At 36.3% G+C, this 25,782-nt stretch overlaps 1 protein-coding gene across 2 annotated transcripts in view; it reads right to left on the reverse strand.

The window, feature by feature from the left end:
- RELN (reelin) overlaps window positions 1-25,782 on the reverse strand; it is a 558,168-nt gene that overhangs the window by 375,045 nt on the left and 157,341 nt on the right. For both annotated transcript variants that reach the window (XM_054564075.1, XM_054564074.1), the window contains exon 3: window positions 12,116-12,251. In XM_054564075.1, the coding sequence (XP_054420050.1) occupies window positions 12,116-12,251 (136 nt within the window). The remainder of the gene's footprint in view (window positions 1-12,115; window positions 12,252-25,782) is intronic.

A 25,782-nucleotide genomic window follows, 5' to 3' on the forward strand; every position in this document is an offset into this window, starting at 1 on the left:
GTGACCAAGGCTCCAATAAGATGACAAGCCTCTGTGATGGGACAATATTTGGGGTTCCAGACTTTATGTAGTGTCCCCAGTTTTAGCTACCCTTCCTTCCCTATTTCCTGCTATACTGCTTTAGGACCCACTCAGGTTAAAACTAGGTCTGGGACCTAAATCTAGGCTTGAAATACTTGTATGCGACCACAATCCTGACTCACAGCTCCCACTTCCTGATTCAGCTTTGTTACCTCTCCTTTCTCCTAGTACCTCATGTTTACCCTTGCTTTCAAACCACCATATAGATAGAGATATAGTATCTGTCCAGAAAATATGCACCCATGCACTAGGAAAAATAGAGGCATTTACTGAAGATAAAAGAAACATTGTACATAGGACAATGATGCCTCAGTCCCCTTCAAAGCAGGCACGTGGGGACCTCACACAGTTCTCCCAGTCACCGTCAGCTGCCCCATAATATTTTCCTGAATCTCATCAGCAGTCTGAAATATCTTTCCTTACAGAGGTGATTTTAGTTTTGGGAAAAGCCAGAAGTGTCAGGGTGCCACCTCTGGGCTGTAGGGAGGCCAAGTCACCTGGTAATTTGATATTTTGTGGAAAAATCTCTACTCAAGACATGATGCATGAGCTGGTGCACTGTTGTGATGAAGCTGCCAATCACCAGTTGGTCCATAGCTACGGCCTTCTGAATCATCCAAAGAGTTCACTGCTGGGACTATCTCCTGAGTCCTGAAACACCAATTCAAAAGAACCTACGCACCCCAATGTTCATACCAGTGTTATTTATAATAGACAAGTGCTGGAAACAGCCTAGGTACTCATCAGTAAGTGAGTGGATCAAAAACTGTGGTGCATTAACACAATAGAACATTATGCAGCAGAAAGAAAGAACTCCTACCCTTCGCAACAGCATGGATGAAACTGGAGAGCATAATGCTTAGTGAAATTAGGCTGGTGGTAAAAGACAAATACCATACGAATTCACCTATTTGTGGAACCTAATCAACCAAAAAACAAATGAGCAAAATAGAACCAGAGATGTGGAAATAAAGAACAAACTGACGGTGATCGGGGGGAGGGGGAAGGGAGATAATGGCGGAAAGAAGGGGAAGGGACAAGAAAAGGAACACAAATAGAGGACTCATGGACATGGACAATGGGAGGGATTGACTGTGTGGGGGGCGGGGTAGGGGTGAGCAACGGGGAAAAAGGCAGGACAACTGTAACTGAACAACGCTAAAATATAAAAAAGAAAATCTGAATAAGGACAAAAATAAAACAACAAATAGTTTCTATGGAAGAATGTCCAGGCCTCATTCAGTCATTTTGAATGTGATGGCTACACACCACACATGTTCATTCAACAGCAACTACCACACTTATTGACTAATACAGTGAAGTCATCTTTGTTCATGCATGTGCATTCCAGTCCACTCTCCTTGACTGCCAGGTTACATAAATCAATGTTGCACAAACTGTTCTCATTATATTAACAGTATCTGGACTCTTTCCAGACAGACTATATATATACACACATATATATTTAAATACACACACTCATATACAAATATATGCATAAATGTGTGTGTGTATATATATATTTTTTTCCTCATTTTAGTTAAAGTTTCTGTTATTTTAGAGGAAAGAATTTCTGCCATGCCAGAATTCGATGGAGGATGTGTGTACCTTATTTACCTATGCCACCATCCTGACTGGAAGGCTCTTTTCTCAGTTTTGAGGGGTTTAATTATGGCTAAATTGCCACTAATTTGGGCACAAAGTTGATCTATGTTCCATTTTTATTCTAATATTATGCTAGCATATCTGTCTAAACAGTTAAACCTAAATCTAATGGTGATAAATTTTGCTTTTAGTTCATACATTTCCTCCCTATCTAGAATTCCCTTATGACAAAGAATGGTATATCATTAACATTCAATTAACAGAACAACATCATACATATCAAGATGAAACCCATGTCTAATGTGTTTTCCATATTTCAGAACTTTAAATCAGTGCCTCTCGGTATTTGAATGAGGATAGGAAACATGAGTGCACTTTAAAAAGTGGAGAGATTCTGATACCATACTGCAAACTTGATTAATTTTCATTGTATAAATACCATGGGTATTTTACCCTAATAAAATAGGTAATTGAACACTTTAGAGGAAATTGCATTGAAGTAGCAAAAATCACCTACTTGAAGCTGGACTGTCTTCTAAATCCATGCTGTCACTCACTAGGTGAATTATATTAGGCAAATTATGTAACATTACTGTATCTTAATTTCTTCATCTGTAAACTGAGATAATAACAGAACCTACTTCATAGAATTACTATGAGAATAAAATGGTTTATAAGATGTAAATTTAGAACAGTGGCTGGCACATGGTGTATTTTCAAAAATATTATTAATTAATATTGTAATTGTTATTTTACAATCTCCTTTCACTGGCAGCTTCTCACTAATATTTAGGGTTGGATGACTTGGATATTTCCTTCATTCCTTCCTCTCTTCCCTCATTCCCTTGTCCTGTCCCTAACCTTTTGACTCCCCTCCTTCTCCTTCTCTTCTTCCTTTTCTTCCTCCTTCTCTTCTACTTTCTTCTCTTGATCCTCCTCCTTTTCCTCCTCTTCCCCTTTCTCTTCTTCTTCCTCCATCTCTTCTCTCCATACCCGCTCCTCACCATCAGGATTTTTGGGTGGCAATTTACATCCAAGAAGTTTGGATAATTAAGGGCTTCTTTCAACTTGAGGTTTACTAGTCACTGGAGACTAATCAAATATAAAAGTCAAAAAACTATATTGTCATAAGATATGGATACTAAGCAGATCTCTGAAATTACCACTTGAAATGTTATCAACAGATGTCATAAAACTAATGATAAAGTAATTTTAGTTACTTATCCATTTTAAACATCTGTACGAGTACAGCCAACAACTTTATCCTCAGGGAATCCCTTCCTCTATATCTCTCACTTGATTATTTTTAATGAGAAGTGCAGTAAAAAAAAAAAAAAAAAAAAAAAAAGACAGACCAAATTACTATGTGGCTAAGTGGTTTAGCCAAAAAACCTGGTTTATTCATACAGTGTGCTCTTCTTTGGGAAAGGCACACACAACACATTATGTAATTGTTTCAGACTTCAGTTCAAATGTTCCATAATTCTTATTATGAGATTTTTTTAAAGGATTTAAATAGATCACAGAGTTTGCATCATACACCAGCTGTTCTGAGATTACAGAACTGGGTGCAGTGTCAATTCAGCTGCCACTCTAGGGAGACCACACATGGTAAATAAGAGATATTAGTTGTGGAATTTCTTCAAATCCAAGATACCACAATTTTAAGACATTAAAAAATAAACTAAATGCTGCCAATTTTAAGATGTAACTCTATAGATTCAAAGATATTAAAAAATCTGTATCTCAGTATCAATGAAATATGATATCATTACTACCTATTAAAATTTTTATTGAGGGCCTTCTATTGTCTGTAATTCAGTATATTAGGTATATAACAACACCTAATATGGACCCTGACATTGGAGGATTTAAAATCAGTTAAAAAAGAAAACTGACATGTGAAAAATTAAATAAAGAGATGAATTAAATAACAACAAGAAAAATTATACAAAATATATGATAAAGGCATATAAAATGGCTGGAGTTTAATTTCTAAATAGCATTTCTTCCTACTTTAAAAAGCAAATGTCATAGGTTTCTGTGTTATTGTATTTAATTTTGAAAGACCTAAGATGGTGGAGGAGTAAGTAAGCGGAAGCTACACTAACCTCCTCCCAGGAACAATCTGGAATTACAACTAAATTGTAGAGAAATAAGCCTGAATAACTAACTGAAGACTAGCTGGAGAAAAGCCTTATAACCATGGACAGAGAGAAAACCATTTCACCACAATGAGACTGGTAAGAAGAACAGAGGAGGCACACGAGGGCTGGCTGGGCTCCCTTGAGAGGTAGTTGAAATTCTGGAGGGATATTTCAGTGGCTGGGGTGTTCTCCCAGAGAAGTGGGGGTCTAAATCCCAAACTGGGCCCCCCAGCCTACAGCTTCAGATTCTGAAAAGAACCCAGATAATAACCAGCTGTGAAAAGCAGCAGGGGTTCTGTCTGCTAGAGAAAGATGGCTGAAGACTCAGAGAGCCTCTTAAAGGTCCAATGCATAACATTTTGTTTGCAGCCACTTTCAGTGGGCTCCAGCAGAGGGAGGGCAGAGTGGACTAGAGACACTTGAGGAGAGTCTGGGGTTGGTGGCTCTGGGAAGAGAACTGAAGGAACAGCCACCAGGATCCCCATACTCACTCATTCCCCATACTGCAGAAGCCATCCTTCTTAGGGAGAGCATTCCTCTCCAAATGGCATCAGCCTGAGGGGAAGCAATAGGTCTGTCCATAGGAATTATGCTGCCCCACCCTGTGTAGCTAAAGCCAGGCTGCTGGTTACAGCTTGAGGCTATGTCATTGATTAGGTTAAAAACTAAGGCAGACTTCTGGGAGCTCTATGAGATATCAGCTGACCCTCACTAAGGCCTGGTGCTGATAAAAGATGGCCTTGGTGCACAGCCTGGTTATTTCTGCACACAGACAGGTCCAGCAGATGGAGCCACATGCTGTGGATTGCTGATAGATCTGAACAGGTTGTCCAGGGCCAGTCACAAGCAGCATCAGACAACGGTCTACACCAGAGTCTTTGCAGATCTAACTAATACAAAGAAACAGCTACAAAGAAGAAGCCAAAATGGGAAGACAAAGACACAGGCCCAAAATTAAAGAACAAAGAATTCTCCAGAAGATGAACTAGATGAAATGGAGGCAAGCAATTTATCGGATAGACATTTTAGAGTAATGATTGTAAGGATATTCAACAGCATGAAAAAAGACCAAAAAATCATTTAAAAAAACAGTCAGAAATAAAGAATGCAATATATGAAATGAATAGTACACTGGAAGGAATAAACAGTAGGTTAGATGAAGTGTAAGACTGAACCAGTAATTTAGAAGACAAGGTAGAAAAAAAACACCCAGGCAGAGCAGCAAAAAGAAAAATGAATTTTAAAAAATGTGGAGAGCTTAAGAAACATTTTGGACAACATGAAACATAACAACATCCATATCATGGGAAAAGCAGAAGGAGAAGAGAGTGAGCAAGGGATCAAGAACCTATCTGAAGAAAAAATGACTGAAAACTTCCATAATCTGGTGAAGGAAAAAGACATACAAGTCCAGGAAGCTCAGAGAGTCTTACACAAGTTGGGCTCAAAGAGGACTACACTGAGGCACCTCATAATTAAAATGACAAGGCTTAAAGACAAGGAGAGAATTTTTAAAACCACAGGAGAGGAGCAGGTAGTTACCTACATGGGAGCACCAGACTATCATCTGATTTCTCAACAAAACATTTCAGGCCAGAAGGGAGTGGCATGAAATATTCAAGGTGATGAAAAGCAAGGACTTTCAACCAAGGCTACTTTACCCAGCAAGGCTATCATTTAAAATCGAAGGAGAAAAAAATAAAATAAAATCAAAGGAGAAATAAGGGGTTTTCCAGACAACAAACAGCTAAAGGAGTTTGCTAACACCAAACCAGTACTGCAACAAATGTTAAAGGACTTGCTTTAAGAAGAAGAAAAAGAGAAAGGAAAAAAAAAAAGAGGAAAATAGTTTAACAATAAAATGGCATCGAATACGTATCTATCAATAATCACCTTAAATGTAAATGGCTTTAATGCTCCAACCAAAAGACACAGAGTAGCTGAATGGATAAGAAAATATATGCTGCCTTCAAGAGATCCATCTCAGATTGAAAGATACGCACAGACTAAAAGTAAAGGGATAGAAAAAGGTATTTCTTGCAGATGGAAAGAAAAAAAGTTGCAGTAGCTGTACTTATATCTAACAAAATAGACTTTTAATACCAAGGCTATCGTAAGAGACAAAGAAGGGCACTACCTAATGATAAAGGGAACAATCCAATAAGAGGATATGACCTAGTAAACATTTACACACCCAACATAGGTGCACCTAATTTTGTGGAGCAAATTTGATGGACATAAAGGGAGACTGACAGAAATACAGTCAATAGATCTTCCAGACAAAAAATCAACAAGCAGATAGCGGTCTTAAATGACATACTAGATCAAATGGATTTAATTGATATCTTTAGAGCATTTCACCCCAAAGCAGCAGAATATACATATTTTTCAAGTGCACATAGAATGTTTTCTAGGATAGACCATGTTAGGACACAAAATAAGTCTCAATAAATTTAAGAAGACTGCAATAATATCAAGCATCTTTTCTGACCACAATCATATAAAACTAGAAATCAATCACAAAAAGAACACTGAAAAACACGCAAAGTCATGGAAGTTAAATAATGTTATTACACAATGAATGGGTCAACAACAAGATCAAGGAAGAAATCCGAAGATACCGTGAAACAAATGAAAGTGAGGACAAAACAATCCAAAATGTGTGGGACACTGGGAAAGCAGTCGTATGAGGGAAATTCATAGTATTACAGGACTATCTCAAAAACAAGAAAAATTTCAAACAAACAACCCAAATTCACACTTAAATGAACTTGAAAAAGAACAACAAACAAAACCCAAAGTAAGTAGATTAAGGAAATAATAAAAATCAGAAAAGAAATAGATTAAATAGAGTTAAAAAATGATACAAAGATCAATGAATCGAAGAGCTCATTCTTCGAAAAGATAAACCAGATTAACAAACCTTTAACCAGATTCATCAAGAAAAAAAGAGAGAGGAACCAAATAAATAAAATCAGAACTGAAAGAAGAAAAATAACAACTGACACCAAAGAATAAAAGAGACTGTAAGCAACTATATGAGCAACTATCTGCCAACACACTGGACAACCTGGAAAAAATGGATAAATTCCAGGAAACATACAATCTTCCAAATCTAGGTTAGGAAGAATCAGAGAATCTGAATAGACAGTAACACCTAGTAAAAATTGATGCAGTAATCAAACCACTCCCAACAATCAAAAGCCTGGACTGGATGGTGAATTTTACCAAACATTCCAAGAAAAACTAACATCTCTCTTTCTCAAACTATTTCATAAAATTCAAGAGGAGGAAAGGTTACCAAACTCATTTTTACAAGGCCAGCATTATCTTAATTCTAAAACCATATAAAGACACTACAAAAAAAGAAAATTATAGGTCGCTATCCTCGATGAACATAGACACCAAAATCCTCAACAAAATGTTAGCAAACCAAATACATCAATGCATCAAAAAGATCATATAACATGATCAAGTGAGATTTATTCTGGGAATGTAAGGTTGGTACATTTGCAAATCAATAAATGTGATTCACCATAAAAACAAAATGAAGGATAAAAACCATATGATCATATCAATGGATGCAGAAAAAGCTTTTGATAAAAACCAGTACTCATTTATGATAAATATTCTCAGCCAAGTGGATTTAGATGGAACATATCTAAACATAATAAAGGCCATATATGACAAACCCACAGCCAGTATCATAATTAATGGTCAAAAACTACACGCATTCCCCTTAAGACTGGAAAAAGACAGGGATGTCCCTTTTATGTCTCCTATTCAGCAGTCCTAGCCATAGCAATCAGACAAGAAGAAATAAAAGGCATCCAAATTGGAAAGGAAGAAATAAAACTATATTTATTTGCAAATGACATGATACAGTACAGAGAGAAACCCAAAGATTCCACCAAGAAACTACTAGAACTGAAATATGAATTCAGCAAAGTATCAGGATACAAAATTAATATCCATAAATCAATTGCATTTTTATATGCCAATAATGAACTAACAGAAAGGGAAATTAAGAAAACAATCCCATTTCCAATTGCTACAAGAAGAATAAAATACCTAGGAATTAACCTTACCAAGGATATAAAAGATCTGTATTCAGAAAATTACAAGACACCAAAGAAAGAAATAGAAGAATATACAAATAAATAGAAGCACAAACTGTGTTCATGGATAGAAGGAATTAACATCATTAAAATGTCCATACTATGCAAAGCAATTTATAGATTCAACACAATTCCTATCAAGATTTCAATGACATACTTTACAGAGCTAGAACAAATAATTCAAAAATTTATATGGAACCACAAAAGGCCTTGCATAGCAACAGCAATGCTGAGAAAGAAGAGCAAATTTGGAGGAATCACACTACCTAATATCAAACTATACTATAAGGCCATAGAAATCAAAATAGCATGGTACTGGCATAAAAATAGACACAGAGATCAATGGAACAGAATAGAGAGCCCAGAAATAAACCTACACCTTTATATTCAATTAATATTTGACAGAGGAGGCAAGCACATACAATATGATATAGTCTATTTAATAAATGGTGTTGGCAAAATTGGACATATAGCTGCAGTAAAATGAAACTAGGCCATCATCTTACACCACACACAAGAATAAATTCAAAATGGGTCAAAGACTTGAATGTTAGACCCAAAACCATAAAAATCCTAGAAGAAAACATTGGCAGTAAAGTCTTGGACACTGCTCGTAGCAATGTTTTATTGGATACATAGCCCCAGGCAAGAGAAACAAAAGAAAAAATAAATAAATGGGACTATATGAAAATAAAAAGCTTTTGCATAGCAAAGAAAATCAACAAAATAAAAAGGCAACCCACAGAATGGGGGAACATATTCACCAATACATCTGAGGGTTAATATCCAAAATGTATAAAGAATTTACAAAACTGAACACCAAAATAAATAAATAAATAAAACAACCCAATTAAAAAATGTGCAAAGGACCTGAATAGACAACTTCTCCAAAGTGGACATACTGATGGCCAATAGGCATATAAAAAGATACTCAATGTCACTAATCATCAGAGAAATGGAAATTAAAACTGCAATGAGGTATCGTCTCGCACCTGTCAAAATGGTTATCGTCAACAAACAACAAGTGCTAGTGAGGATGTGGAGAAATGGAAGCCCTTTTGTACTGTTGCTGGGAATGCAGATTGGTGCATTCATTGTGGAAAGCAGTATGGAGATATCTCAAAAAATTAAAAATGGATCTGCCTTTCAATGCAGCAATCCCACTTCTTGGAATATATCCAAAGGAAACCGAAACACTAATTTGAAAGAACATAAGCACCCCTATGTTCATTGCAGCATTATTTAAAATTGTCAAGAAATGGAAGGAACCCAAGCATCCCTCAGTACATGGGTGAATAAAACAACTATGGGACATTTACACAGTGAAATACTACTTGGCAGGAGAAAAGAAGAAAATTTTATCTATTGAGGCAGTATGGCTGGATCTGGAGAACATTATGCTAAGTGAAATAATCCAGTCAGAGAAAGGCAAATATAATTTCACTCATATGTGGAATCTAATGAACAAACTGAACTAACAAGGAAAATGGGGACAGAGACATAGATGGAGAGCAGGATAACATCTGGGCAGGGGAGGTCAGGGGGTGGGGAGAGTAAGCAAAAGGAAAAAGGACTCATGGACATGGACAACAGTGTGGTGATTGCTGGGAAAAGAGGGGTAACCTAAGGGGACTAAATGGTAATGGAAAAAATTAAAAAATAAAATTAATGTTGGGCATTAGCAATCCTCTTCAAGTATTGCTGGGCACATATTAATTACAGATGCTAACTTATATATAGCTCTACTCAACACATAATAGTGCAGTAAGGAACAAAGGTAAGAAATTGCAAGCTTTTATACAAATGAGATCAACAAAAGCATGTTGCCCACACAAGAAGCAGATACTTTAAGTAATGTTCAACATAGTCATGGCTTACATTAAGCAGAGACTTAATGTTATTAAGAATGCTAAAAGGTGCAAATTGCATCATCAAAATTTTATTGGGAAATGTGAGTCAGAGTGTGTAAACTTCTTTGTAGTCTGTAAAAGTTACTTCTGACCACAGTGTACTTTTCTGACCAACTGCTAAGAAAACATTCCTTGAGGTTAAGACTTAAAATAAGGTATTTCTCAGAAGAAAATAGACTTTGATATCCCAGGAAGAGTGAGGCCTTATGCCATCAAATATCATTTTTAAATAGTCAATGAAAAGTTATATTTATGGGGAAGTAGGCAGTTCAATATTATTGACAAATTTATTTTGTGTTCTTTCAAAATATAATCCTTGTTTTAAATTAAAAAGTTATGCATGGGAAGAATTTAAATTATCTTTCTAAGTGCCAACATAAGTAAATTAAGTATGCCAAAAGAGTCAGAGATTATTAAACCAAAGGAAAAGACAACACTGAATATCATATAATTCAAGGTACATTTTCTATGATTTTTCTGTTTGAGGCATTGTACCAGCTGTGGAGGAATCGTGAAGAAATAAGCAGTTGTCCCTGTCCAATCTAATCTAACATAAAAGGCAAGGCATTAACTCAAAAAAGTACAAAGTAAAATATAATCAGCACATAATAGTAACAAGCAAAATTGACAACACACATCACTTCTGTTGTTGACATCTTGGAAAGCACGACAGAAGAGTTAGCTTTTTAAACAGTTCTGGAAGAATGGGTAGAATGTTAACAATTGAAATTGAGAGAAAAAAAAGCACCCTGGGATAAGGAAAAGCATGGAAGAAGAAAGAATATCACAAAATGTTTAGAAAATTTGGAAATTGTAGGAATTCTCATCAGTTAGTGCCCTATAGGGAAGTACATGATATGGGAGATAAGAGAAAATAATAAACAGCAGGACTGGGAAGAGCCTATTCAAGGGATGGCCTTCAGATGGAAATTTGGGGGTAAAAATGTTTTGAATGATGAAGGTTGTACCTTAGGAAGATTAACTGGATAACAATGTTTAGGATGGACTGGAGGAGAAATAGGCTGGGAGTGAAGAGACCAGGAAGGAAGCCATTGCAATCAGTAATCTTAGCAAGAGGTACTGCAAGAAATGAGTTCAAATATGAAAAACTTTCTGAGGTAGAAAATGATGGGATTATATGTCAACCAGCTGGGATGAATCTGATGTTTGCCTCCCCATAATCCAGAGGATAGGCAGAAAGAGTATATAATCAGTGATGTGGAAGCCACATAAACCCTTGACTCTGAACTGTATGCTATTAAAGGGGAGGTAAAGTTAGTGGTGAATTTTGAAGTATGAATATTTTATGGAATTTTGTTGTGTGAGCAGAAGGTTGGAATAGAAAACTATTCAATATGCCATCCAGCTCTTTTACCTGACTGCCCGTAGAATGCTGTTTCTGAATTGCCTTTGGCCTTGGTCCATTAGCCTATTTAACCATTCAATACTATTTAGTGAATGCTTAATATGTATCAGGGACTTGTTTAGACAGTTGGGGCAAATCAATAAACAAAACAGAAAAAGAAATTCTTGCCCTCAAGGAACTTGCATTTCAGCAGAAAGAGACAGAAAATGAATATGCATAATTAAATATATAGTATATCATGTATTAGAAGTGAAAAAATCTGATGTGAAAAAAAGATGACTAAAAACGATGAGGAGTGGTGATTCTGGGGCAGCGGTAGGGGTATAGTCTATACTGAGAGATGTCATAAGTCACAGCCTTTGAGCCATAGTGCGGCGTTTACCTAAGAATGCTGTTGAAGCATTACTCACTACATTTCTCTTTCCTCTCAATGAAAGCATGTGAGAGAGGTATTAAGTTCCTACAGAGCCCCTGACTTCTCACCACCACGAATCTCTTAACTGATCACATTTCCCCCTTGTCACTAATTGTGAGAAAACAGAAAGCTAAATTTGTGGTTGTCTTCCAAAATGTGCATGGAGCCTCATGGCATTTTTTTGTACTTGTTTTCATCTTATTTCCTAAACAAAAATTTTCATATTGTGTTTATTTCTTCACATATTTTATCTTATTGCATATTTTATCAGCCAAAATTTAATTTAGAACTTTTGAGGTATTAATAAATATGAAAAAATAAAGTTACCTTTTAGAGTTGTTTTCAGCTCTTTTTTTTGACACCAAAATTATATGCTTTATAGTCAAATTTGTTAAAATAATTTTAAGTAGTTAGCTTGTATGTAACCCAATGATTTGCCTTCCATGTCAGTCACAGACACTGTGGGTACTTACATGAAATTTACACAGCCTGTGCCAGCAGGTGGAGCAATCCAGACGAAGCTGAGGTTGGTTGTGGGCAGATGACTCACGTGAGAAGCCACCACGCTGCACATAAACTGGTTACCAAACTGGTGGTCAGACATGATCCCTGAGTGACAGAAAGGAAGGGAAGTCTGTTATTCAAACAACAAAACAAACTCTTATTGTGGTATAACAATATTTTCTGGACATTCTTCTTTTATGTTAAGAGTCATCATGCTGTGGGGCTTCCCCATAAGTTGCACAGCTTTCTACTTTCTATTGTTAGAAGCAAATTAATCATTTAAAACATTATTGTTAAGAAATATCTAAAAAAATCATTGCTATAGTATTGGCTCTGCTTTGATTTTATTGCGTGGTCTCTGCTCATCACCAAAGACCACCAGGGCCACACCTACAGCTGGATTTATTGGAAGTATTTACAGTAAGGGAGACCAAATTCCATTGTAAACTGGAAGGTATCTCAGAAAGAGGATGTTAGGAGAGGCTTCTTAAAATATCTGGGATTGTGTTATATTATTTTAGAGACTATAGTGATCAAGCTGGCCTCAGGATTTCCTAATTTTGTCACTGAAAGTACTGCATCTTGGGAACTCCCCATCCCTCTGTTGCCTGGTCCTGTTGGGGAGGTTACAGAGAAAGATGGCTTATGCTTCTGGATATGGTGCTATCAGAAAGTGAGGGCAATTTTATCACTAAGTATCATTAATTTTTATCTAGGACACATGAGGAATTAAGTAGGGCTAAAGCTGTGATTGAAAAAAAAACAAACAGCAACAGCCATGTTAGCACGAAGAGGGAAACGTTGGTCATTTTGGTGGTTTGCCCCATGTTCTTGCTTTTGTCTATGTTCAAGCATGACTATAAGGTGGTCTCGTTTTTATATCAACCATTGCAGTTTCAGAGTGGTTTTGTCTGGTGTTGATGTTATGTGAAATTGCTTACATTCAACATGAAAACACATCACCTGGCTGTGAGTGCCAGGTCAGCTCCCAGTATCAAGAGGTGCTTTTTCCCCTTCTTCAGAAAGGTAATCCTCTCATGTTGACCTCAGGTATAAAATATTAATAAATGACTCAATTCTAAGAAAATAACTCAATTTTTAAAAACGGGCAAATGATCTGAATAGACACCTCACCAAAAAAGACATACAGATGGCAAATAGGCATATGAATAGATGTTCAACATCTTATGTCATTAGCAAATTACAAATTGAAACAATGAAAAGCCACTACACACTTAACTATGGCCAAAATCCAAAACACTGACCATATCAAATGCTTGCTAGGATGTGAAGCAACAGGAAAAATTATTCATTGCTGCTGAGAATGAAAAATAGTATACCACTTTGGAACACAGTTTGACATTTTCTTACAAAAAAAAACATATTTTGCCATGTATAATGTGCACTTTTTTGTCCAAATTTTTGAGGGGAAAAATAAGGATGTGCATTATACATGGGTAATACTAATTCCGTATCTATATAAATGTTTTAAATTATTTTATTTATGCTCATGCATTAAAAGCATACCTCTAGAAAATAATAATTATATCCATATGCAAAATAACACGCTGGAATATGATAATCAATTTTGTTTCTACATATAAATAAATAATTGAATTAAAAATTAAAATGAAAGATTTTTTTTCCTGAAAGTTTGGGCCAAAAATGTGGGTGCATATTTTACACAGGAGTGCACTATACACAGCAAAATATGATAAATATACTTTTACCATATGATCCAGTAATCACACTCCTTACTATTTTATCCAAATAAGCTGAAAATTTATGTCCATACAAAAACATGCCTATGGATATCTATAGTAGTTTTATTCGTAATTGTCAAAACTTGGAAGCACCCAAAATGTCCTTCAGTAAGTTAATGGATAAATGAATTGTAGTAGATCCAAAAAATGGATTATTCAAAGCTAAATGAAAATGAACTATCATGCCATGAAAAGACAGGAATAATTAAATAGATATTACTAAATGATAGAAGCCAGTCCGAAATGGCAGCATATTGTGTAATTCCAACTATATGACATTCTAGAAAAGGCAAAACTATGGAGACAGTAAAAAGATCAGGGTTTGCCAGCAGTTAAGAGCAAGAGACAGACGAACAGGCAGAGCACAGGGGATTTTTAGGGCAGTGAAATGAACGTGTATAATACTACAATTGTGGAAACATATCATTATGCATTTGTCAACACTCATGGAATGTACAACACTACAAGTGAACCCTAATGTAAACTATGGGCTTCGAGTGATAATGATGTGTCGTTGTAGGTTCATCTGTTGTAATGAGTGTATCACTGTGGTGTAAGATGGTGATGGTATGAGAGATTGCATTGGGGGTGGGGGATGAGGGTATATGGCAATCTATTCTTTCCACTCGATTTTCCTGTTAACTAAAACTGTTCTAAAAATAAAATTTATTAATAAAAATAGTAATAAAAACATTGCCAGGAGTGGGCAGTTAAATAGAACATCCATTTAATGATTTTGTGAAAATGGTGAATGGCTTATTCTGACATCCAGTTTTCTTATCTGTAAAATGGAAATACCATGTCCCCTGTGTCCTGAAGTTATAGTGAGAAATAAAAGATCCAATGCTTTTGACAGGTTCTAGTACAGTAGCCCCATGTTTGGACAGATGCCTTTCCTGCATGTCATCATAGCAGTTCATACAATACAATGCAGTTCATACAATACATTCTTCCATCAATGCGCAAGAAGTCTGTGATGGACTAGGTCTTTTATCTTTATATTCCAAACACCTATCACAATACCTGACACATCACAGATGGCCAAGAAATGTTTTCTCAATAACTACAGGAATAATTTAACTATAAAAATAAAAGATAATAGAAATTGTAACATATATGTTACCTAGTGAAATAGTATCTTCTAGAATAAGAAGTTGTTTGGACTAGTAGGTCATATTGACCAAAAAAATAAAGGTAAGCCTATATTTTGATATAGCACAACTATGTTCTTTTTCTGATTTAAGAATCTCTTCTTTTAAAGCTGCATCCTGAGAATAAATTCTTCAAGCCAGAGAAAGTGCAAGGTTAGAAAGGGTGAGAGATTCCCAGGGAAATCACAGAGTGCTGAAGGTGACTCAGGAATTGCCACTCCCCTCTGGTCAGGTGTAAAGCAGGGAGCCAGTGTGTAGAAAATGACACATCTGCAGGAGTCAGCCTGGCCAAAAAGGAAAACACAAGTTCCAGCCACAATCACTGTGGGAAGGGAAATGAAACAAACAAAATAAAGTTTCAGGGTTACAGAGCCTTGGCAACAGGAATCACATTCAATTATCTCCTCATTCCTCGAAACTCCTCTTAGAAAGTGAGCCAATGTCTAGGCTGCATATTATGTCACAGAATTTTATAAGGTAGCTAGACTGCCATAATTACCATACGGCCTACCCTGGATAAATGTGTCACCAAACAACAGTCTTGCAGTCTAACAGACTGTCCCAGTAATTCCCCAAAGTGGAACTACTGAAGAGACACCTGAAGAGACTGAATAAATAAATACCGGTGCCAGAGATTCTGAGCTCACTGGTTTGGGGTAAAGCCTGGGTAATGAAGAGTTTTTAAATTCACCAAGCAACTCTAATGTGTAGCCAAGAACATGCATTAAAAACACGTCTGAGTAAAATGCTGTCCAGAATTCAGGGTTTAGAATAATATCACTAGGCTATCAATACACGATTTGAAAGTATGTAGCCGTGTCTTACATAATGACTCTGGCTGTAACACAGAATATCCTATCGTCTTATCCACTACTACTAAAACCACCCGAAATATGTATTCTGAGGACTTTTTAATTTATCTTCAAATACTCTCAGTGAGTAGTGGTCTTTGTTTTGTTTTTTTTGTTTGTTTTTTTTTTTAGAAACAGAGCACTGGCATATTATACTGCTATATATTTTAACTGGCATTTTCTCTGAGACCATCTTGAAGTTTGCCAGATTTGCAATTATTAGAGATCTATTTATCTTACCAACCAGCAGGGAAAAAATAACCAGTATTTACAGAATCCTTATTTTGCATCAAACATCATATTAGGCCCTATGGAGGTACACAGAAGAAATATAGGACACTGTTCCTACACTGAAATGACTTGAGTCAGGAAGAAAAAACTGGAGTAAACTAACATTCTAAATAAAACAGCTAGAAAATAATGCTAACTTGGTGGCATTCATGAAATTACAAAATAGGAAAGGGTGATTAACGTGGGCAATTATAATAATAACTAATGCTTGTTGAGCACTTATAATGGCCTGGCATTATTCTAAGTTATTTGTGAATATTAACTTTTTTAAGGCTCTTAACAGCCCTATGAGAGAGAAGCTGTTATCTTCCCCGTTTTACCAAGTAGGACACTAAGATAATGGAGATAAAAGAACTTGTTTATGGTCACAGGGCAAGTAGGCAGTATAGTTTGCATTCAAACCGGTGCCCTTCCTACATAGTGAGGAATGGCTTTATCGAAGAGGGATACTGAAACTGAGTCTTGAGGGAAAAGCTAAAATTTCCCACATTTTTAAAAATTTACATTCAGCAGCAGGAGATAATCAAGAGACGATCCCCTCACTCTGCCACATAGTGGTGTATGACTTTATCAGGGCACCATCTTTCAAGCTTCAGTTCTGACATCTGTAAGCTATGGGTCCATAATCACTAAGACCCCTTTCAGTTCCATAGCTGAGTACAAGGTAAATGAACAGGAGAAAGGTGTGAGGACATTACACAGAGGCAGACACAATGGGAGAGGTGTGTGTGTAAAATGAGAACTAGGAAAATTAGAGCAGGCAGAACTAGCGTCCAGTGTCCTAGGAAAACAGCTTACTGCATCCACCACAGTGATCTTCTGTGTGGCTTTTGGTCAGGAAAGACATACATTTACTATCCAATTAATATATATGATTTGATAACTTATTCTTGGGATAACTAAAATTTAAGTTTGATAATGAATTTAAATTTATGATGGTGTTTTCCCTGCTGCATGATGGATAATAATATATGTTGAATTTTTCTTAATACTTAACAAAGGGTAATAGAATCTATAATAAAAGAATTTTATTACACTTAATATTTCAAGGAGATACATACATAAAAATATACGTGTATGTCATAAGATGACAGAGGAAGATTGGATTTTGGGTGGTGGGCACACACTGAAACTTATAGATGATTTATCATAGAATTGTACACTTAAAACCTATATAAACTTATTTACCATTGTAACCCTAATGAATTTACTTTTTAAAAAATTACTTTATTTTCATTGTTTCAGTTATGTGTAAATTGCTACAAAAAAAAGTTTCATGTGATATTTCTTCCCCAGATAAAGAAGCTATGCTTTTTCCAAGATAGTTAACTATGAGAGAAAGTAAGCACTTCAGGAAGTATGGCTCTCCTGACTTGATTTCGGGCAAAGAAAGTAAACCATATCCTTCAAACTGAAGTTTCACAAGATTGATAACTGTCTTGATTTCAGCAAGATTTTAAAGTACCCATGTTATAAATATATTTTCTTTTGAATATTGTGTACACACATTTGAGAAATAAAATATTCATATTCCAAGTATAATTTCTTTTTATTTAGTATTTATTTTTTTAAATTTATAAATCATGTCTATTCTATTACAGTTGTCTCAATTTTTACCCCTTTACCCTCCTCCACCCATCCCACCCCCACCCCCCACTCCCACAGTCAATTCCCACTCTGTTGTCCATGCCCATGGGTCATTCACACATGTTCTTTGTCTAGTCCTTTCCACTTCTTTCCAGCATTGTTCTCTTTCCCCATCCCCTTTGGTCACTTTCAGCCTGCTCCATGTTTCTGTGCCTGTGGTTTATTTTGTTCATTAGTTTATTTTGTTGAATAGAGTCCACTTACAGGTGAGATCATATGGTAATTGTCTTTCATCAACTGGCTTATTTCACTTAACTTAATATTCCCCACTTCCATCCATGTTGTCGCAAAAGGTAGGAGTTTCATCTCTCTTTCTTTTCTTTTCTTTCTTTCTCTTTCTTTCTTTCTTTCTTTCTTTCTTTCTTTCTTTCTTTCTTTCTTTCTTTCATTTCTTAAATGCAGATTGATTTTATTTGTTTTTTTAAATGTCAAAGTTAATTATAAAATACTCAAAAATTTAAAACCATTATAAAGTCTCAGCAATTAAACGAACATGACACCAGCACAGAAGTAATCAAGTAGATCCAAGAAATATAATGAACATTCTAGAGACAAACGTATATATCTGATTAATATATGTATGATTAAGTTGATATTTCAAATCAATGGGTAAAATAAGGCTTATTCAACAAATAAGGTACATGGACCACTATTACTTGAAATAAAACAAATATAGAACCCTATTTCACACATTATACAAGAAATATTCAGGTGAGTTAAAAATCAAATGAGATCTTAGATAAGAATCTAAGGAGTTTTAGGAGAAAATACAAACTAATATTTTTCATGACCTGAAGTAAAAAATTCAACCCCAGGAGCTATCAAGTAAATATTGACAGTATGAATATATTAAATATTTAACTATATAGTAATATACATATAAAAAACGTTAAAGGGCAAGGAATATAATAGGAAAGTATTTGCAACGCATCAAAAACATAGTTAATAGGTTTTTGTTTTGTTTTTTTTTAGGGAAAAAAAGTTCTACAAACCTTGAATCAATAAAATGCATAAAGCATACCAAAGAGCCATTTAAAGCTTTTTTTAAAAAAATAATAGAAACAGGCAAGAATATACTAAAATAGGTTTAGTTTCAACAAATAGTAAAGGAACAATTAAAATAACATCATTGTCACAATCAGATTAATGAGTATTAAAAATATTGGTAATATCAAGTATTGGCAACTCTGAAAGGAACTGGGTATTCATAGAAACTTTTCCTTCATCTTAAAGTAGTCCCTTTAGCATATTTTGCAGTGCTGGTTTGGTGGAAGTGTATTATTTCAGCCTTCTTTTGTTTGGGAAACTCCTTATTTCACCTTCCATTTTAAGTGAGAGCCTTGCTGGGTAGAACAGTCTTGGCTGCAGACCTTTGCTTTTCATGACTTGGAACATTTCTTGCCAGTCCATTCTGGCTTGCAGTGTTTCTGTTGAGAAGTCAGATGCTAGCTGTATCGGGGCTCCCTTATATGTTATTACATCTTTCTCTTTTGCTTGCTTTAGGATTCTCTGTTTGTTTTTGATATTTACCATTTTAATGAAGATGTGTCTTGGAGTGGGCCTCATTGGGTTCCTCTTGAATGGGTCCCTCTGTGCTTCTTGGACTTGTGTCACTTTTTCTCTCCTCCCATGAGGGAAATTTTCCATCATTACTTTTTCAAACAGGTTCTCTATCTCTTCCTCCTCCTCTTCTCCTTCTGGTATCCCCATTATACGGATATTATTATGTTTCAGGTTGTCTTGCATTTCTCTAAATGCCTCTTCATTCTTTTTGAGTCTTTTTTCATTTTCTTGCTCTTTGTGGGAGCTTTCTTTCTACCTTGTCTCCAGCTCGCTGATTCAGTCCTCAGCTTCATCCAGCCTGCTTTGGATTCCTTCTACTGTGTTCTTCAATTCAGAAATTGTCTTCTTCATTTCCTCTTGTCTCTTATGGATAGTTTCTATGTCCTTTTTCATGCTGATATAGTTTGCAGTAAGTTCCTCATAGTTTCCCTTTAGTTTTTGGTAATTCTCTCTGAGCTCACTGAGCTCATTGAGCTTCCTTAGAACTGTTGTTTTAAACTCAATATCTGATAGTTTACTTGCCTCTATTTCATTTAGTTCTTTTTGTGGGGATTGCTCCTTTCCCTTCAACTAGGGGGTGTTTCTTTGTCTTCCCATTATTTGTGAGACTCTTCTTTTTTGCTTCTGCTTCTTAAATTGATCTGTCTTGATTTCCTGACTTTGTGTTGTGAACTTCTATGGTCGGAGACTGCTGTTTTTACTTTCTGGATCTGCCTCTGATGATGTCAGATGTTGTCCCTGTCTGACCTTAGGCAGTCTGTTCAAGGCTTCCAGTAATCTACTGGCTGTGGCTCTCTCCTTCAACTGTTAATCTAGTCATTCTGCACTCTGCAGGCCAGCTCAGACAGCACAGGGCACGGTGGAATCCCACCTGGGGGCGGGGCTATTGGGTCCTTGACGCTGGTGTCACTCAGGGGGAGTGGTCTCTGCCTGAGCAAGATGGCTGCTGCTGCATGGGGGATGAGTCAGCACCGAGATCCTGCCGGCTGCTCTCTCAATTCTCTCCCCAAAGCCTCCTTCCCCAGTCTCTCCTCAGGCGTCTCTAGCCCACTCTGCCCCCACCTTTGCTATAGACCAGAGTAAGTCGCTGCAAATAAAAATTTTGCATTGGCCCTTTACAAGGCTCTTTGTGTCTCCAGCCTCCTGTCTCTGGCAGAGGGCAACACCCTGCTGCTTTTCACAGCTGGCTGTTTTCTGTGGACTTTTTGGGTTCTAGTGCTGTGGGCTAGAGATCGCTACTTTTTGTTTAGACCCCACTCATCTCAGGGGGGGTGCCAGTGGCCATTTCAATATCCTTCTGGTGCTGCTTCCTCCCATGGGCACCCCACCTGCCTTCTCAGGTCTGTACCGCACTCCTTACCAGTTAGATTGCACTAAAAGCCGATTTTTCTGTCTCTGAGGTTACAGGGCTCCTCTCTTGCTATTGTTCAGTTGTTTGTTCCAGGTGATTTCTCCACAATTTAGTTGTAATTCCAGGTTGGTCCTGGGAGGAGGTCAGTGTGACTTCCACTCACTCCTCCACCATCTTGATTCTCTTCCCAAGTATAATTTCAATATCAAAAAAATCAATATAACTCTTTAAAGCAATGATTCTTTGGACAAAGTATGGGTGTTTCAAATTCACTAAGTCATTCAATCCATTGGCTATGTAGTAAAAAATATATACTTATCTTCTTAATTAAAGTTGTGGTTAAAAAATAGGAATCTATACCAGAATTTCTTTTATCCATCTTATACTTCTGCAAAGTTAGGCTCACAACGTCTTTAATTGTTCTAAAGTTGCTTCCATGATCCCTTTTAAGACAGTGATACACACACCTGTGCCTTCTGGGATGTCATTTTCCTTGACAAGTCTTCAGTTATTTTAAGTTTGTGATTAAACCTTCTATGAACTCCATTTTCCCTCAGGAATACTGTCTATGCTTTTAATGTGCATACCTTGAGTCTTCAAACTGTAACTAGAATATCTTTGATCCCCCATCTCTAAAATAAAATGTACATATCTTCATAAAAATGTAGACCATTCATTTCCAAGACACACAGTGAAGATTTTATTACTGAATATAACCAAAGTAGTGGGAAAATTACACATTCATGTTGGGTTTATTCTATATTTTGTGGGTTAAAATATCCACAAAATATGTGGATAAAATGTGAATTGAAATCTGTTTGGTTTGTAATTTACCATGGTTAATGTTAACATGAGTATAACTTGTCCTGGTTTATTTTTCATGGATTTCAATAACTAAGACATCTATGGATGGGATATCACCAAAGGGCAAGTACATTAAGATTTTTGTTTGTAAAATATGTAACCTTCATATTTTAAAATGATGACACCCTAAAGTAAATATTATTTGATTACTTCAAACACTTTCAGAAAGTTTGACAGGATGTTTTGTGAGGAAGTTTAGAATGTATTCATTTATGTCAACACAAGAAGTGTAAGATAAGACAAATATTTAAAATGATTTCTATTTCCTTTTATTTTTATCAATTGCTTTTTCTTTAAAAGTGTTATTGAAAGGTTTTCACTAGTTAATAGAAATGGACTGCTCTGAAAATCTAGTTTGGAAGACTTAGTGTTATATTGTAAGTGAAGAGAGAGAATGAATCATGGAGTTCTTTTTTGTCATTGTTCAAATGTTTCATTTGATTCAAATACGAGTAACTGCTTACTTACAGAATTTGATTTGTCTATTATTTGCCTTCTTTGCAAGGTCAATGTACTCAAATGTTTCAACAAGACTAGACACGATTCTATTTGCTGAAAAGTAATCGCAAAACTTCCTGGAAATATCCTTATTTTAGCTTATCTGTGAAGTACAAGCCTGATGAAAATGGATATGAAAAGATATTCTCAAGTAGTGCTACAAGATAATGAATTGTATGTACACAGTCACATAAGTGCACTGGATATGTTTAATTTTTAAAGCATTTATTTGAAGGCATTTGGTTTCAGATTTAAGTCTAGAAGCAAAAAAGTACTAAAACTTCTTTTAAATAATTTTTGAATTGTATGTATATGGGCATAAGTTAGAAAATGTATGAGGATCCATGCTATCTCCACACTTTTTATTGTTTATGTAAAAAGTAATAATTCTAAGTCAATCTGATTCTTTCCTCACTCACTGCAGTTACAAAGATGAGAATTCTTTTTGTTGCCTTGCCTCTCCATTTGTCTCCCAGAACTACCATTTACCAAATGCCTCTCTGTGCCAAGTGTTTTCCCACATTATTACCTTACTACTATGGGAGAGGTAGTAGAAGGGAAAGACTGCCTAGAGGCAGTCTGCTTGGGTTCAGATCCTTGCTCCACTATCAAGGAATTGTGAACTCTTGGTCAGGTTATTCAGTCTGTTCCTCAATTTCTTTCCCAAGAAAACAGAGATGATAATAATGGGGTGGCTGTGAAGATTAAATGAGTATATGATGTATATATGTAGCACTATGTGTGTTAGTAATTATTATCATTCCCATTATAGAGTTAAAGGGTAATTATCAAGAACCAGTGAATCTGAGTGATATGCCAAGGATAAGAGAACTAGTGAATAGCACTTACACACAGGTCCCTCTTCCATCTTATACCATCTACTGGTATCCTCGCTCCCTGTGTCCTTAAGTGACAGTACCTCAATTATGAGACAGACCCTTGTCCTGAACAATAGAAATCCTCCCTAAATACAGTCTTAAAGTACAAATTGAGCAGGTGAGAGTGGGCAGGAAGAGGGCTTTTCCTCTAGGCACCAGTTCTGGTTCTTTCTTCCTTTCCCTCTCCTCCTTTTCCCTCTTCCTCTACAAACACCTTAACATCTCATCAGACAGTTACTGGATGCCCTTTGTCCTCTCGAAAGACATAACATTGAGTTAGACACAGATTTCGTGAGATATCTTTAGGTCAAAAGTGCTCCCCTAAAGGGCAAAGCCATTTAGTTACACTTAGGTCTTTGTGGCGACTGAGTTTCACAGAGCAGGATCCTTTCCAAAGAGCTATGTAAAGTCTGCACTGTCTTTAACTGAAGCTCTCTGATACACTGGTTCTTCCCTTCCAGCACTCTTCCTCCCCCTTAACGGCTGCCTGGTGGTAGATAATGACTACATATTCTGTCTCCAGTCTTTCCAAACTAGCCACACCACGCTGGGTTCAGAAGTATATTCTGTCTCAGTACCAGGTGCCTGCTGCTTCGACTTGTCCTGGTGTGTGTTATATTCACAGCACAACTTCTAGTATAGAAGTTGGATTTTACACATATACAGGATAAACAAATCCAACGAGAAGGCTTCAGATGTATAAACACAAGATAACATAGGAGGCTGAAAAGATCTTCAGCAAAGCTTTATTTAAAAAACAAAACATCTTTTGTTGCTTTTGCTGTGTGTATAGGAAAACATTTTCGCCAATGATATATCTTACAAGGTTTTCATCTCCAAAATATACAAAGAGCTAATAGAACTCAATGCCAGGAAGACAAACAACCCAATTAAGAAATGGGCAAAAGCCCTAAATAGACATTTCTCCAAAGAGGACATACTGAGGGCTTGTAGACATATGAAAAAATGCTCAACATCATTAATCATCAGAGAAATGCAAATTAAAACCTCAATGAGATACCATCTTATACCTGTCAGAATTGCTACCATCAATAAATCAACAGAAAACAAGTATTGGCAAAGATGTGGACAAAGTGCACTGTTGGTAGGAATGCAGATTGGTGCACCCACTGTGGAAAACAATATGGAATTTCCTTTAAAAAGTAAAGATGAAACTGCCTTTTTTTATTATCGTCGTTCAGTTACAGTTGTACCCATTCCCCCTCTTCTCCCACCCTCCTGTTGCTCTCCCCTGCCCCAGCGATTCCACTTCTGGGATTATACCCCAAAGACTCTGAAACACCAATTCAAAAACATATGCACCTCTATGTTTATGGCAATGCTACTTATAGTAGCCAAGATTTGGAAACAGTCTAAGTGTCCATCCGTGGATGAGCGCATAAAAAAGCTGTGGTATGTTTACACAATGAAATTTTATGAAGCAGTAAAAAAGAAGAAACTCTTATATTTTGAAACAGCATAGATAGACCTAGAGAAAATTATGCTAAGTGAATTAAGCTAGTCAGTGAAAGAAAAATACCACGTGACTTCACTTATATGTGGAATCTGATGAACACATTAAACTAATGAACAAGACAGTGACAGAAGCTTAGATACACAGAGCAGACTGACAGCTGCTGGAAAGGGAGTGTGGGAAGGGGATGAAAGATGGTGAAAGGACTAACCAACGAACATTCATGCATAATCTATGGACATGAACAACATTGTGGGGATTGGCTTGGGGTGGGGAAAGGATGGGCATGGGTGAGGGAGGAGAAGGGGAGAAAAGTGAGAACAACTATAACAGAGTAAACAATAGTAAAAAAATCAAAAAAACATTTTGCATAACTGAAAGTATATCCATTAAAAGCAACTCTTCATTTCCTCCTCCCTTACAGCGCCTGGCAACCGCCATTCTATTCTCTGCTTCCATGTGTTTGACTATGATACCTCATATAAATATTAGGTTGGCCAAAAAGTTCATTTAGTTTTTTCCATAAATAAAAGACACATTTTTCATTTTCACCAATAACTACTGATTTGGGTATTTTGAGCATGTTGGCTATCTTCCACATACTATAATGCTGATTGTTTTCAATTAATGTCTCAATTTAACCCCTATCAACTTCAACTGATCTACCTGACTGTGGAGCATTGTCCAGTGAGAAATCTCCTGCATGAAACTTCACAAACCACTTTTGACACATTCAATCAGTCATAGCACCTTCTCCATACACTGTACAACTCTTTTTTTGTGTTTCAGTTGTATTTTTACCTTTCTTGAAATAATAAAGCATAATATGCCAAAAATGTTGCATATTTTCTTATACCTTCAACATTAAAATGGTAACACAAAAATTTACCAATTTTGAAAAGTTTTTTTTAAATGCATGCTGATATGACAGCTGTCTCAATACAGTCTACCCAAATCATTTCAAATGAAGTTAAAGACAATTAAGCACCACTAGAGCCAACTCATGGAAAAAAACAAACTTATTGGCTAACCCAAACCCAATAAAAGTATGAAGCATTTGTCCTTTTGTGACCTGCTTATGGCACTTGGCATAATGTCCTATAGAGTCACATATGTTGTCACATAGGCAAGATTACCTTATTTTTTTTAAGATTTAATTTTTATTCTTATTTATTTGTAGAGAGAGAGGAAGGGAGGAAGAAAAGGAGAGAAACATCAATATGTGGTTGCCTCTTGCATGTCCCCTACTGGGGACCTGCCCTGCAACCCAGGCATGTGCCCTGACTGGGACTTGAACCTGTGACC

Source organism: Pteronotus mesoamericanus, unplaced genomic scaffold (assembly GCF_021234165.1).
Source record: "Pteronotus mesoamericanus isolate MK-2021 breed Mesoamerican mustached bat unplaced genomic scaffold, CSHL_Meso_final scaffold_85, whole genome shotgun sequence".
NCBI classification, from domain to species: Eukaryota; Metazoa; Chordata; class Mammalia; order Chiroptera; family Mormoopidae; genus Pteronotus; species Pteronotus mesoamericanus.